Source organism: Astyanax mexicanus, chromosome 9, assembly GCF_023375975.1.
Source record: "Astyanax mexicanus isolate ESR-SI-001 chromosome 9, AstMex3_surface, whole genome shotgun sequence".
Lineage (NCBI taxonomy): Eukaryota > Metazoa > Chordata > Actinopteri > Characiformes > Acestrorhamphidae > Astyanax > Astyanax mexicanus.
Window position 1 is genome coordinate 24,984,813 of NC_064416.1, and position 16,642 is coordinate 25,001,454.

Genomic DNA, 16,642 nt, shown 5'->3' on the forward strand with positions numbered 1-16,642 from the left:
AGATACGTTCAAAAGTTATGCCAGTTTTAAATAAGATTATTTAATGTGAAGAAGATACAAAGTAGATTAAAAAATCTAGGCAGGAAATAAAAAAAATACATTGGAATTAGTACATGACAATAAATAAATATGATTGAAATAATACATTCTGTGTTTTAGGTTCACAATCTCTATTTCAGTAGTTCATGACACTCCCTTTGGCCGAAATCATAGATAGCAAATGCTTTTTGTAGATCAAGGTAGATGGAATTTTTCCACATTCCAATTTGCAGAATATATTCTCAATTATATTTAGGTCACTTAACTTTTAGGGCCATTCCAACAGCTTCATTTTTTGGGTAGCCCATAATGGGTTTTAAGCTACATTTGCTTTATTACTAAAAAAAATACAGAATGCACCTCAGTGCACTCAGCATACAAAAAAAAATACATTTTTTAAAATGTTACAGGTGCACAATGGAATGGTGTGCCACATCTCCTGACTCCCTGAATCCCCCTTTCTTACCAGCATATGAGCAGTTATCTCCAAAAGGATCTTTCAGATCTTGACCTGCACAGTTCCCCTGAACTGCACTTTCTGCACTATACAAACTGCAAGTTTATAAGATTTCCTGCCTTACATTAATTAATATTAATTTACTTATTTTTCATAATGTTATACATTTACCTAGAGGGCACAACAATGAAGATAGGAAGCTGATTTGAAGGAAAGGTCCTAAAACTATGACAAGGAAGTGTGAGGTAGTCATTAAGACCAGTAAAAGACTTTTAAAATGTTTTTATTTCATATAATCAAATTAATGACCGCTCTAGTTTCAAAGCCTGGATGTATGTAAATGGGTAAATATGAGAAAAGGCACCTCTGACTGTCGTTGCGAGTGAATCCAGGCGGGCACTCGGGCATACATTCCCCGTTATGAATGACGAAGTCTACTTCGCTGGGCAGGTGCACCCGGGCACACGTCTCCATGGTGATGCAGCGCCAGCCCTCGAAGCGGTACGTGCCTGGTGGGCAGTCGGGCACGCAGCGACCCTCGTGGTAGTAGTGCTGGCAAGCAGCGCAGGCCATGTCGTTGTCAGGCTCTGTGCAGCTCCCCAGGCACTGCGGGTGGCAGCACTCCTTATTATCCGTACACACCCGCCGATCACATTTGGGTGCGCACTCTGTAGAGCAAATGAAACAAACACAAAAGAGAGTGGATTAGCGGCAGACAAAAAGAAAGGGCGCATCCCCAGCGCAGACAGACAGCTGGGTCACACAGACATCATGCATTTGCACATAGTGGGGAGGAACATTATTCTGAGTCTGAGTTCATTACTCGAGCTTGATAGATCTAAACAGCACAAATGAAATGACATTTAGGGACCTCAGGAACCTGAGAGCTACAGCAGTTCAATAAGTGCCTGGTTATTAGATCTACGGTATATCGCAAAGCACACAGGGGAGCGGATTGGTTGCGGGAGAACATTAAGCTCATAGCTTAATGCATGCATGTACGTTTGTGTGTTTTGCTCAATGGAGGTCAAAGGGCAGCCAGAGTGTCAGATTAGTGGCCTGTAAAGCGGTCCTGGAGGAGCAAGGGCTGCGGGAGGGAGGAAGTGAAAGCTGGAGTCAGGCTGTTTGGGATGTTTGCACAGGGCCCCGCGTTGCTCTATGCCAGCCTTGTTAGTAAACTGTAGCCTGGCTTGACTACAGATAAATATTATTACAGTTAGGGACTATTAAGGGAATTGGGAGGGAGAAGGAGAGGGAGAGAGATGGAGGAAAACCAGAGTTTTTCCAGCAGCTAAAGCACAGTTTGCTTCGACATGTATGATGGTTGTGAGGTTCAAGGCAAAAACCCTTGTAAATAAGCCTACATACATTTAACAGAAAATACTTTTTATAGTTAAATTGCTTCACAAGAAGAGTAACATCATAAAGATTATTAGTCCTGAAAACAATGTTTAGTCCCACAGTGCAAAACACCTACAACAGCAGTCCATCTTCCCACCCACTCACACTGATGTTTTAGGGAGTATTTCTGCCCAGAATGCATTACAAATTAAACAAATGACTGTATAAAACATGTACTTTATTTTTCTAATCTCATTCGCTCTGTGGAAATGAAGCTAGAATTGTCCACCATACAGTAAAATACGGTTTGCACAGTAAGGGCAATGTAGCCCTTCCATTCAAGGCTGTCTATATATATATATATATATATACTTTATATATTTAAGGCAGAGTGATAAAAAACAAGCGGCTTTAAATATAAGCACTAAAGAATGTCATCTGAGATACATTAATAACATATAATTTTTTACTTCCTCAAGGAAACAAATAAAATAGGACAAATGTAAAACATGGGCTGTTTAAGAGAATAATGGACCATTCAATTATTAAAGTGTGAAAAAAAAATCTTTCACAACTAGATTTCCACAGGCGTCACATCGGATTACAAGATCAAATTCATATTCATATTCAAACAAAGGACCATTTCTGTACCAGTTCTGCTTAAACTGAATCAGCTTTGTCTCTGACCCCTGCAAGATCATTGTTTCCTATGAGCAGTCAGGGATCTGGCAAAAAGCTTTTGGACAACAGTTCAGTGTTGTTGCTGAAGGGGTAACCCAAAACACAGATGATCCGGCTTCCAGGCGCTCGCATGGAGCTCCAGCTCACTCACATCCAAGAGAGATCAGCTTCCGTCGTGAGCATGAGAAACCTAGCAGTAAAACGAGTGTGTACAGAGAAAGGGAGCGGAGGGGGGAGGGCCGGGGTGTGTTTCAAATTAGGCCTTCGGCAACAAATCTTATTGAACACGCTCTGTGTTTAGTAATGAGAGCGAAGGGACCCGGACACATTGTCTCCAAACGTGGGATCAATAAAGGCAGCATTCCGACACACTGACTCATGTTGAGCTGCAGGGAGAAAAAGGCCCTGTGGGTAACAGGAGAGGCATGAAAGAGGGCAGGCCCGAGACATCGCTGCTAACCAGCCCTGGGGCTGGGTATCAAAATTCAATGCCTTTAGAGTACCAACCAAACTACTTTGATAACACCAAGTATCAAAACTCCAAGTGTAGTTAGTCAGAGAGCCAAAAGACATGCTTAATGACTTTGTATCAAACTCAAGGTATTGATATTGCATATTTGTGGAAGTTGATATATAGCCTACAGATAACAGCATATTCTACTGAACTGTATAGTTGTATTGTATCGTGACTAGCATGTTAAGCTTGTGACTAGAAGGCTAGTTTGTGGATAAGACATGCTGTAACTCTGGCTAATGTGTTGGCATAGCATAGCAGGTTATATTACTCTCTCCCACATAGCAGAATAGGATTCAATTCCCTGGCCGGACAAGTTCACCATACTATACTATGGTTGTGAAGTATAATAGTACACCCTATAATAAAATATTATGACTGTCCCTTTAAAGTAGGACAGTATTTCAATATTTTACGATACATATGAGGTGTCAAATGTTTGTTCTGTCTATTTAGTACACAACCAAAATAGCCCATTCATTCATGTGCATTTAAGATGGCCACAACTGCTGCCTGATAGTTGAGCTATCTAGCTCAGCAAGATTTAGCTTAGTGAGTGTTCTACAGACACATCACACCACAGAAAATAACTTCCATTCAGCTGCAGTCCCTCGATCTGATTTATTCCCGTCTAAAGGCTTATAAGTGGGGTTTCAGTCAAGCAATTTTGAACACACTATGGTTAACAGAATGCTTTCAGGCTGCTAACTAAGCTAATGCTAAGCAGTGTCTCTCTCCTGATTCACAGCAGTTAAACATTTAATGTTAAACATGTAATAGACAGGCTGAGGGTTTAACATAAATTAATTCACCAATTTACATGTGTGCATTTTATGCACAGTCTGTGACCCTGTGAACAAAAACAACTGAAATGGAACTTTGTGTGTTCATTCTAATATAATTTTTCAATTTAGTGCTAAAGTAGGATGAGACGAGGGCAGAGGCCACATAAAAAGAGAGCTACTTTTGCAGCCTATGCTACTCCTAGAGGTGTGCCAAAAAATCGATTCACATAAGAATCTTGATTCTCATTTACTACGATTCAGAATCGATTTAAAATGTCCCAAAATCGATTCTGAGGGGCGGGTTTTAGACTGATTTTGGGCTGGGTATTTTTGTTGGACCTGGCAACCCTGGGGATAGCGCTTGTCCTTTCAAACGGAGATCTTCCAGACACACAGAGCGTAGGTGTTTGAGAATCACCGGTAAGATGGCAGAACAAGCACTATATTACATTAGATTAACGTGTAGTTTTAATGTTTTATGGCAGAATGCTTCATAACAAGCATAAAAAAGATCGCTAGTAGTTAGTTTCAGTAACTGTTAGCTAGCTAACTAGCTAACTTTCCAGTTCCACCTTAAATAACGCTACAGGTGGCAGCGGGCTGCAGCATTTAAGGCGGAACGGAAAAATACAATAAGCTAATCAGAGCTAATTTCAGCTCCTCATCACAGAGGAATTAAGGAATGGACCATATGAATTAATTTCTCCACCTCCTGCCCCCTTTCTGAAGAAATACAACGACCTTAAATTAACTAGTTAATCAGCAGCTGCTCCTGAACTTTAGCGCTCCACTGCTATCATCACATCAGCCCAGCAGCGTCACCTACACACCACCGCTAGTAGCCTGGTAATAAAGCAGTGTTATTTATTAAGTTGGCTTGGAAAAGCCAACTTATTGTTCTTCGTAATCTTATTCTTATTATTATTATTCTATTCGCAAAATTTAATCACTATCTCCTCCTAGGGCTTTTGACGTAGAACCACAAAACTTTGCAGTATCGTAGGACCTATACCCGAATAGGTTGCTTGTGCTTTTTTAAGCGATACATCGTACGGTTTTCGTAAAAACTTCGTAAACGTACGCTTTTTTTTCCCATAGGAAATGAATGGGGGACAACTTTGAACGTTTGTGTAGGTAACAATTTTTGACATACAAAGACAAAAATCGGACGGTCTATAGAACTTACCGCGTTCTTTCCGAAAATTTTAACGTTTCGACGATACGTTGTACGGTTTTCGTACAAATGTCGTACGAAGTTTTCCCATTGAAATGAATGGGGGGCCCAGAGTTCCATCTCACACACGAGCAGCTCTGCGCACGGAACCCCTTCTCTCCCCTGCTCCTCCAGTACTGTGAGTGTATGGAGGAGCTGCTGTATGGAGCAGCTATCAGTCAAAAGTTTGGACACCCTGGCACCCCAGCCAGGGCTTAGCAACCACCTAATAACTGCTTAGCAACCACCTTAGCAACCACCTGGAAAACGTTAGCAACTGCCTAGCAACCACTTAGCAACACCTTAGCAACCACCTGGAAAACGTTAGCAACTGCCTAGCAACCACTTAGCAACTGCCTAGCAACCACTTGGAAAACGTTAGCAACTGCCTAGCAACCACTTAGCAACTGCCTAGCAACCACCTGGAAAACGTTAGCAACTGCCTAGCAACCACTTAGCAACCACCTGGAAAACGTTAGCAACTGCCTAGCAACCACTTAGCAACTGCCTAGCAACCACTTGGAAAACGTTAGCAACTGCATAGCAACCACTTAGCAACTGCCTAGCAACCACCTGGAATACGTTAGCAACTGCCTAGCAACCACTTAGCAACCACCTGGAAAACATTAGCAACTGCCTAGCAACCACTGAGCAACCACCTGGAAAACGTTGGCAACTGCCTAGCAACCACTTAGCAACTGCCTAGCAACCACCTGGAAAACGTTAGCAACTGCCTAGCAACCACCTGGAAAACGTTAGCAACTGCCTAGCAACCACTTAGCAACCACCTGGAAAACGTTAGCAACTGCCTAGCAACCACTTAGCAACTGCCTAGCAACCACCTGGAATACGTTAGCAACTGCCTAGCAACCACTTAGCAACCACCTGGAAAACGTTAGCAACTGCCTAGCAACCACTTAGCAACTGCCTAGCAACCACTTGGAAAACGTTAGCAACTGCCTAGCAACCACTTAGCAACCACCTGGAAAACGTTAGCAACTGCCTAGCAACCACTTAGCAGCTGCCTAGCAACCACCTGGAATATGTTAGCAACTACCTAGCAACCACTTAGCAACCACCTGGAAAATGTTAGCAACTGCCTAGCAACCACTTAGCAACTGCCTAGCAACCACTTAGCAACTGCCTAGCAACCACTTAGCAACCACCTGGAAAACGTTAGCAACTGCCTAGCAACAACTTAGCAACTGCCTAGCAACCACCTGGAAAACGTTAGCAACTGCCTAGCAACCACTTAGCAACCACCTGGAAAACGTTAGCAACTGCCTAGCAACCACTTAGCAACTGCCTAGCAACCATTTGGAAAACGTTAGCAACTGCCTAGCAACCACTTAGCAACTGCCTAGCAGCCACCTGGAAAACGTTAGCAACTGCCTAGCAACCACTTAGCAACCACCTGGAAAACGTTAGCAACTGCCTAGCAACCACTTAGCAGCTGCCTAGCAACCACCTGGAATATGTTAGCAACTACCTAGCAACCACTTAGCAACCACCTGGAAAATGTTAGCAACTGCCTAGCAACCACTTAGCAACTGCCTAGCAACCACTTGGAAAACGTTAGCAACTGCCTAGCAACCACTTAGCAACTGCCTAGCAACCACCTGGAAAACGTTAGCAACTGCCTAGCAACCACCTGGAAAACGTTAGCAACTGCCTAGCAACCACTTAGCAACCACCTGGAAAACGTTAGCAACTGCCTACCAACCACTTAGCAACCACCTGGAAAACGTTAGCAACTGCCTAGCAACCACTTAGCAACTGCCTAGCAACCACCTGGAATACGTTAGCAACTGCCTAGCAACCACTTAGCAACCACCTGGAAAACGTTAGCAACTGCCTGGCAACCACTTAGCAACTGCCTAGCAACCACCTGGAATATGTTAGCAACTGCCTAGCAACCACTTAGCAACCACCTGGAAAACGTTAGCAACTGCCTAGCAACCACTAAGCAACTGCCTAGCAACCACTTGGAAAACGTTAGCAACTGCCTAGCAACCACTTAGCAACTGCCTAGCAACCACCTGGAATATGTTAGCAACTGCCTAGCAACCACTTAGCAACCACCTGGAAAACATTAGCAACTGCCTAGGAACCACTTAGCAACCACCTGGAAAACGTTAGCAACTGCCTAGCAACCACTTAGCAACTGCCTAGCAACCACTTGGAAAATGTTAGCAACTGCCTAGCAACTACTTAGCAACTGCCTAGCAACCACCTGGAATACGTTAGCAACTGCCTAGCAACCACTTAGCAACCACCTGGAAAACATTAGCAACTGCCTAGCAACCACTTAGCAACTGCCTAGCACCCACCTGGAATACCTTAGCAACCACCTAGCAACCACCTAGAAACACCTTAGCAACCACCCCAGATACCATAGCAACACCTTAGCAACCACCTAGCAACATCTTAGCAACCACCCCGGATACCATAGCAACATCTTAGCAACCACCTAGCAACCACCTAGAAACACCTTAGCAACCACCCCAGATACCATAGAAACACCTTAGCAACCACCTAGCAACATCTTAGCAACCACCCCGGATACCATAGCAACACCTTAGCAACCACCTAGCAACACCCTAGCAACCACCTAGCGACACCTTAGCAACCACCCCGGATACCATAGCAACACCCTAGCAACCACGTAGCAACAGCTTAGAAACCTTTTCAGAAATGATAGCAACTGCCTAGCAACACATTAGCAATCAAAAGTTTAACCAAAAGTTTTACTATTTCAGCATTTAAACAAGCGTTTTTAGATTTCAGTGTTTAATTAAACGTTTTTAGATTTCAGCGTTAAACCAAACGTTTTTAGATTTCAGCGTTTAATCAAACGTTTTTAGATTTCAGCGTTTAACTAAATGTTTTTAGATTTCAGTGTTTAACCAAACGTTTTTAGATTTCAGCGTTTAATCAAACGTTTTTAGATTTCAGCGTTTAACCAAATGTTTTTAGATTTCAGCGTTTAACCAAATGTTTTTAGATTTCAGCGTTTTTAGCATTTAGCGTTTAGCCAAAAGTTAACAGCATATCAATGACTCTTCACACTCTTCAGACGGAAAAAGCTTAGCAACCATTTTAACTTTTTAACGTTATTAGCGTTCTTTTCCAAGCCAACTTAAAGTTCGTTCACGAACTTTACCTTTTCTAGTTATTTATTTATTGTTCATTAACGTCATTGTGATATCCCAGTGATTCCTCTGTCACTGAGGACCCACATTCCTGCACATTTTATTGTTTTTGTAACACATTACCTGCTCCAGGACCAGTGTATATTATGGAGGGTTTTTTTTCAATAAGATTCATAAGCCAGAAGCAGAAATTTTTATAATTCAAATCGTTTTGAATCAAAAATCGATTCTGAATCGAATCGTGGCCCCCAAAATCGGAATCGAATCGAATCGTGAGATAGTAAACGATTCCCACCCCTAGCTACTCCCACCCCTTAATACTGTATACTGCAGTAATATTTTGTGATGGTACCACCCACCGTACACCACACCGATAACTGCAGTTACTAAACATTAATTTGGCTAGAATTGTACCTTAATTTTGGTATTTTTGTTCAAATGCCAGCTGTCATCACTGGCATCCTGCCACTGAATGTTGGGCACTTAACATCAGAACCTACATTCAATTGACATTGATGACCAGCTTGGAGTAGTACTTGCGCAACACTTATAGCTTGTTTTATGATTCAAATGTCAAGTGCCCAAATGAATACCAATGTCATAAATGTATACGTAGACTAAATACTGTAATTTAATAATGTTTAATTCTCCAATAAAATGTTATTTTTATATTTTGAAACAATAAAATAAAGCAAATGTTGTTACATTTCTTGTTTTTAGTGCATGTAATGAATTTAGACTCCACTGAATCATATCAAATCAAACCTCTGACGTTTGCGAATCAATACACCTCCAACCCCGATCCTAATCAGACCTGTAACGCTAGTCGAATGCCTACACATCCCAGCATGCTCAGTGAGCAGGCAGAGCTCACATAAGCAGACTGACATCACAGGATGCCTTGAGCTGGAATGCCGACTCCATAAGAGGACAGCAGCAAGAGGGACGGCAGTGGCGGTTGCCTAGCAACGGGATCTTGGCACCGTGTGTGGCACACCCGAGAGGCATGGCCAAAGAGGCGTCTGAATGAAACATTTCCCCTCCTTTATTTATGAGCCTGAACCATTCCGCCAGACATTACAGGGCAAACGTGACCACTGCATTTAGGGCTGTAATTAATACTGGTTAAGACATCTGTTTCTGTGTGTGTGAGTGGTGTGTATGTGTCTGTGTCTGTGTGTGTGTGCGTGCATGCATGTCTTTCTCAGGCAGATACATTTAACAGACCCTACATACTTTCTACACTAGCAAAGAGGGGCTGCTCAGTATAACTGCGGTATAAATATTTCACATAACATCTCGCAACCTGACTAACCTTACACTTAAATCCTCCCTCTCTGCTGCACAGCTAATACAAAACCTCACCGGGTCAGCAGCTCTTTCAGGCCACAGGATCTGTGCTCTGTCCCACTCCTGCCATTTTCCCAAATACTCTGCATTCTTTCTCACATTCTGTCGGCTCATAAGCCAGGCTAAGACGAGGTGGAACACTCAGTACGAGGTAAGGGTAAGAAAAAAAAACTGGGGAAACTGTCTACAAAGGTATAAAGGTTATTTTTCAGTTGCGACTTTGCTTGTATATTTTTCACATCTACGCCCTCTCCTTATTAGATATACCCCAGTTTCCTTTCCTAAATGGCTGTGCACACTTTAAATAGGAATAATCAGCAGCTGTGATACTGAAGACGATCTGGTACATACACAGCAGACAAAGTGAGGGCCTGTAAATGAGAGCTACTTTTCCTTAAATAGCCATATGGCCCTTTTATGGGCTATTAATAGCTGCACCCTTTCCAGATCTAATTCCATCGTCGGCCGAGCACTCGCTCTGCTTTCCCTGGGAATATCTTGTCGCTCTCAGACAGTCGGGTAACCTCTGAACTCCCAAAAAAGCCAGGTTAAAGATAAAGGCTCCCCACTTTAACACTTGACCCATAGATATGATTGCTGTGCTGCTGTGGAGATGATGGGAACAGGCTGCATGGTTGCTTGGAATTCCACCAAAAGGGGGCAGTCCAGGCAAAGTCAAGCTGCTGCTCATCGCTCACTGACAAAAGCACCACGGCACTTCTACAGATTCTTCAACCACGGGAAAAAATCTCAAACACGCATACCTTCCACTGAGGAGAGGAAAGAAGGGAAAAATGGGGGTGTGAGGTGGAGAGAGGGAGAGAGAGAGAGAGAGAGAGAGAGAGAGAGAGAGAGAGAGAGAGAGAGAGAGAGAGAATGTGCCATTTCACAGACCATACACTGTAAGTCGACCTCATTTCCCATGGCGACCAAACACAAACCCACAGCAAAAGAGGGTCTGCTTCTTTATTTTTAGGCTGCCTGGGAGTACGGGCCTATTTCCACCCGACCATGCTCCACACACTGCTATGCCAGGAACGGCGGGCTTCCACCCATCCACACCAAGAGCTCAGTGCCTAACAAGGAAGTCCGACACAGTCCGAGAGGCCATGGACAAGCAGCGTTTTTTGTAAAAGAGATCACTATGGACACCAGGTAGCAAGAGACAACCAATACAATGTATGCTTGTAGGGACCAGATATTGCTATTAAACATCAAAAAAAAAAGAAAAAATATGCTATTCCAACTAATTTTTTTAGCATTTCCAACATTCCAACATTTTTTAAAAATCATTTCTATTGGTCCATTCATCATGAAATGTAGAAATGTAGAAAGAACACAGTATAGGCTGTGTATAGGCTCCTTGTAAGGACTGTCCTATTAAGACTCTTTCTTAGCAGAATATTGATCAATCAAATGGAGAGAACAGTCTAACAAGGTGATGGTGATGTCTATTGTGATGTCACCAGAAAGGTTCTGCCTCTTTCTATTTCTATTTTCCTTCACAATGTATGTGTGCAGAGGAATGTGATGACTAAGAGCCCTGACTACGGAAGTATCCATCATCCTCAAAATTATTCCAAATATAAGCTGTATTTATAGACTGTATATCAGGGGTGTCAAACTCATTTTGGCCGAGGGCCACATTGGCATATTGGCTGTCCTCTGAGGGCCGGATGTAACTTATAAATGTAATAAAATGTAACCAAATGTAATATAAAATGAATGTAATTACTCCTTAATGTTAAATAACTCTCAATATATTATTTATTCAATCAAACATTACAGTTACATGGAAAAAAAATGTTTGCTTGTTGCTCTATTAACATAAATCCTTTTAATTTGTCATGTTATGAAATCCAAAAACTCCATCAATCAAGAACCAAACTATTCAAGTGAATAGAAATGACATAAAATACAAGTTATATTAACTTTGATCAAAACGTTTGATACTGAAATAAGGCTTAATAAATATAAAATAAAAAATTGTGAGCTGTTAAAAACATGTGACAGATTTAGCATTTCCTCAGATTTAGCAGTTCCTCATCCAACCACTAGTCGGAGCTGCAGCAGCAGCACAAGCCCCGCTATTTTCACTCAGTCAGAGCTACAGCCCAGCAACGGGCTACAGGGCTCAGCTCAGCCTGTCTGGAGCGTTTTTAAAATGTTTAAGTTCTTCCGTGTGTGAAATAAAGGTTTTAACCCCACTAACCGGATAATACAGCTCTCTACAGTTCATCTTTCAGCCCAAGCAGCTAACAGCAGCAGTTTAGAGCAGCCGTCACGGAGTCACTGCTCGGATTACATTATAATCAGGTCAGTTAGCGCGCTGCTAACCTCAGGATGTTTATAACTACGGAGTTTAGTGGACACACCACGGCTGCAAGGTTAGACTGTTGAAGGCTACTGAAGACTATTAAAGGCTATTGGAGGTTATTGAAAGGGTTATTGGGGGCAGAAATCAGTAAAGGCTGGTTAGATAAGTGATTCACGTCCTCGTCCTTTGCTGCGGTGAAACTGTAACTAGCGCTGACAGTGATGTTTATTATATTAATATTTACACAACTTATATCTCTTCTAAAAAGCGTTTATTTTGGTCAGTAACGCTCTTCGTAACATAAAAGGCATACCGGTCTTTCGCCTTGAAGCACAGCCGTCCGTCTGCATCAGCTTCTCTTTTTCTGGACATTATGGGATAAACATTTGTATGAAGTTACACCTTCCCTCCGGCAGGGTTTCCACATCAATGACTACACTGCCGTGTAGTGAGTAAGCCGTAACTTCGTGGGTAATACAATCGACAAGCATTGTGGGAAATGTAGTTTTTGGTCAAAGAACGCTTCTGACCTATTTATTATAGACACTAAGAGCTTACGAGCTCTCGCGGGCCACATAAAAGAACGTGGCGGGCCACATTTGGCCCGCGGGCCTTGTGTTTGACACATGTGCTGTATATGAAGTATATGGAGTAATGCAGTCTGCTTGTAGCTACTAGTTACTGCTGCTTTTGTAAAAACAGTAGTTTGTGTTTTCAATGGGATTTGCCCTCTATTGTCCCTATGAGCGATAAGGGTTTTAACTGCCATTGTAATGACGGAAGAACCTGTCAGCATGAGCACTAAATTGAAAAGCATGCGTGCAACTTGTCTTATGCCATCACACCCAGGTGTCCAGTTTCAGCAACGCAAGGCCCAAGTCAAGCACAGCTTGGTGATTTCTTCACTCAAACACACCTAACTCAGCTTATCAGTTTAGTTTAATTAGGTTTACTAGACGTGGTAAACAAGGTCTAGAACTGGCCTACACTGGTCTAATTTACAAGGTGTAAATGCAGCACAGTTGAAGCAAATCTCCATATTTCTGAAAGAGGTTAACACAAGAAAGCTTTTAATATTCACTTAGTCAAGGCCTCTCTAAAGAAATACAGCGAAAGACCGACCACAAAATCTGCATAAACTGCTTTAACTAAAAAAGCATACATGAAGGAATGATAGAAACATGAGGAATCATTTGCACAGTGACCTCACTTGCCGGCATGCAGGACCTGAGAGAAGACAGAACAGTCTGTCTGTGGTGAGGCTGTTTATCTGTGCAGGAACTTCTCACTACCCTGACTGACTGGCACTGCAGAGAAAACACAAACTCTCATACACGTACACCTGCATGCACACACGCTCGCTGGCCCAGTGCACCGAGCAGCAGCCCTCTCCCTCCTCTCTCTGAAAACAGAGCGGTCAGACAGCACACAGACACTGCCCCTGCTGCACTCCAAATCACTGCAATGAGAGGAGCGGCACGCACGCTCCCTTCCTCTGCAGCGCACCAAAGCGAAGGGCGCGAGGGATTCTTCCAGTACAATATCCATCCCTCTGAGCCGGTGCAGGAAATAAGGAGGATTGTAAAAACATAGTGTTAGTGGCCTGGCAGGAGCCCACTGACACACTTGGATGTTGTTTCCTGGGCTTCAAGCGGCCGTTTTAGCAGTGGACTGTGTAAAGAATGCCCAGAATGTTCTGAGCAAGAGTATAATCAGGGAGAAGAATGGTAATCCACTTGTTCTCGGCACCAGTCACAAGGTTCAGGACACTGGAAGGAAAGTGGAGAAGAGAGAAAAATTGTCTTTCAAAACAGCATGTGAGCGTGAAGTGATTTGACATATAATTTAAAAAAGAAAAAGCCTGCTGTATTTTTTTCTGGTATGATTATGTGATAAACAATGTGACGGTCAGCACTCTGAAACACTATTTTAGGCATTATTTTTTACATAGAGAACACAAACAGCTGTACACAGGAAGCAGGTTGGGGTTGTTGTTTTTTTTAAGATGGAAGTGCTTAATATATTGGTTTTCACTGAAAACACTGATAACATTAGAAAACATCGATTTAACTTAGCTTACAGTTTACTAGGTCCAGGACACTGAAAGAAATGTGTAGAAAGGAAACAAATATTTTCCTAAACAACATGTGAGCATGAAGTGATTTGACATAAAAATTAAAAAAAGAAAAAAGCTTGTATTTTGTATCTTGTATTTTCTTCTGGTATGATTATATGATAAACAATGTGACAGTCAGCAGTCTGAAACACTGTTGTAGGCCTTAAAATAGATATTTATATATTTGTAAATTGAGACATAAATGCTTATATTAAGCAAAACAATCTGCTACTGGGGATGGCACATTTTTCTTACTAAGATTTCTTAAAATAAGCAATCACAACGACTCAAAATGAGTGAATTAAAAAATAAATCAAAAACATATTACATATTTTTGGCCTAAATTTGGACATGAGAATCAGAATAACTTGCATTTTGACTTTCTGCTTATTTTGAGTTCAATTAACTTAAAATAAGGGGGAGATAAGTAAGACTAAGGTCATTATTATTAAAATGAAAAAGAAAAAGAAAAAATGATTTATTGTCTTAAAATAAGATAATTTTACTTAGTTTTTTGCAAGTGTATTTTTTAAAGAAAACAAAAACATAAATGGTGTGGCATGGTGAGAAACACACACGCACGGTCCACTCGGCCATGTTGCGCCCTTCCTCCTCTTCCTCCTGCATCCCTGCGCCTCTCGCGCGTGCGGCGTGGCGGGAAAGCCAGTCTGACAGGACGGAGCGCGAGACGCGTTTTATTTATTATTTATTTGTTTTATTTTTCGGTGAATTGTGATGAAGCGCTAAGGAAGGATTGATGAGTTGTTATTACTGACACAGCCTGCTGCAGTTACATGTCCACGCGCTGCTGATAAGCGCGGGCTAGAGGAGCCGCCCGCCGCTGGAAGCCGCACCGCTGCATATGCTCTTACTCCAGTGTTTACACAGAGACGGCCATGTCACCCCGCCCATGGCTACGTGCACTGCGCGCGCGCCTTTCTCATCATCACACAGTACTACTACACAGGTTTACATCGCCTGATTTAAAACATGCTCGCGCGGACACACACCGCCGTCATGTTTTCATATTCCATATTATTCACTGACGTGACGCACTTCGAATTCACTTCAACACCAAGAGACGAAAAAAAAATCCGGTTTGAACTGCAGCTGCTCTGTACATTCAGATACATATACTCTCTCTCGCTCTCTCTCTATCTCTCTTTTTATACATGCATATACACATCCCTGATAGCAAAGAGCATTGAATAAACGATAATGTTGCACATTGGTTGATTTACAGTAAAATAACAGAATATGATACGATATAAATATTTTACTAGATGTGTAGCAGGTCACAAATCACACAAAATGGATTAAGTCACGGATTTTGAATATCGGTCAGATTTTTTTTTTATGCAATTTTTCTTTAATTTTATTTAAAAAATACAGAAATCTGCAGTGACTAGGATTTATTAGCCTGTGTGACTCTCATACTCCCACTCTGCTGTGAGAACAGAAGATTTTGCAGTTGACTTTTTATATTTTTCTGTTCATAAAGATCGGACTTGCACGGACACAGCGCATGCTATACACTCAAGATTTATGTTTTTATTTTAAGTAACCTTTAATACATACATATAAAGCCATAATGGTGAATCAATGTTGAATCAATATAAAACTGATGTGCACAAACACATCAATTCTGACATTGGAGATCAATTCTCTTTTAGTGCATTAGAGATGAAAAATGAATGTTGATTCAATGTTCTTTTGCTTTCTGGAATACATATTTTTCTTTCATAAAATAAAACCGTGGATTACTATCAGACCCTAAATATTTCTTCTGGATGTCAAAAAGTTAAGGCTAATGAAAAAATGTGTTTACAGGGGGATAAAGATCCAACAAATTCCTCAAAATCCACCATGTAAAAGATACAAACTTAAGCTTTTGGAATAGTACTCCCATTACCCTAACATCACAGGAATTTTGCAAATAGGCATCAACTCTTTAAAACCTCAAGTGTACATGCAAGACATGCAGAACATGCTGAGGTCTTTGGCAAAGAAAAAATAACGCCTACAAAAACTGAAGTACTTTAGCAGCGACAATAAACTTGCAAGCTGTGATTTCTGCCAAAGGAGGTTTTACTAATTCCTGACTCGGCAATGTGACCAACATTGTTTTTAGAGGTCGCACTGATGATTTTAAAGTTTTATTTGTTATGTTATGAAAGAAGGCAAAACTGCATTAGGGATTACTGAAAGTTTAGTGTTTTTGCAATATTCTCAACCTAACACACAAGGCGGTGGTGTGTTAGTAGTGTGTGTTGTGCTGGTACCAATAGATCAGACACAGCAGTGCTGCTGGAGTTTTTAAACACTGTGTGGCATCTGTATATGTTAGTCATTCTCTAATCCTTCCTCACTGTTGGTGGATCATCCCTCTCCAGCATTGACAATGAGTTGTTTACAAACTCCAGCAGCACCGCTGTGTCTTATGCACTTGTACCAGCACAACACACACCATTGCACCACCATATCACTGTTGCTGCAGTGCTGAGCCGGTGTGGGGCCCTGACTATTAAAGGACAGGGTGAAGGCAGGAAGAGAAACAGATACAGGACTATAGTCTGTAATTGTAGAACTACAAACTGCTTCTATATGTTTAATGGAACTGTTAAGATGAACAGTGAGTATTAAATCAAGGAGGTTTTAATGAAGTGGCTGATTGGTG

The 16,642-nt window shown here is 41.7% G+C and overlaps 1 protein-coding gene and 1 long non-coding RNA gene across 6 annotated transcripts in view; both read right to left on the minus strand.

Moving 5' to 3' along the window:
* igf1ra (insulin-like growth factor 1a receptor) overlaps nucleotides 1-16,642 on the minus strand; it is a 131,199-nt gene that overhangs the window by 31,167 nt on the left and 83,390 nt on the right. The window contains exon 3 of the mRNA XM_007256243.4: nucleotides 861-1,164. Coding sequence (XP_007256305.3) covers nucleotides 861-1,164 — 304 coding nt within the window. The remainder of the gene's footprint in view (nucleotides 1-860; nucleotides 1,165-16,642) is intronic.
* On the minus strand, nucleotides 4,020-7,306 carry LOC125804558 (uncharacterized). 5 transcript variants are annotated; one of them, XR_007440667.1, is made up of 4 exons: nucleotides 7,264-7,306; nucleotides 7,016-7,069; nucleotides 6,294-6,649; nucleotides 4,020-5,646 (listed from the first exon to the last, which is right to left on the minus strand). It is a non-coding gene; the product is annotated as an uncharacterized LOC125804558 (long non-coding RNA). The 5 variants fall into 5 exon arrangements; XR_007440664.1 differs by lacking the exon at nucleotides 7,016-7,069; XR_007440663.1 differs by lacking the exon at nucleotides 7,264-7,306 and having other exon boundaries at nucleotides 7,016-7,149.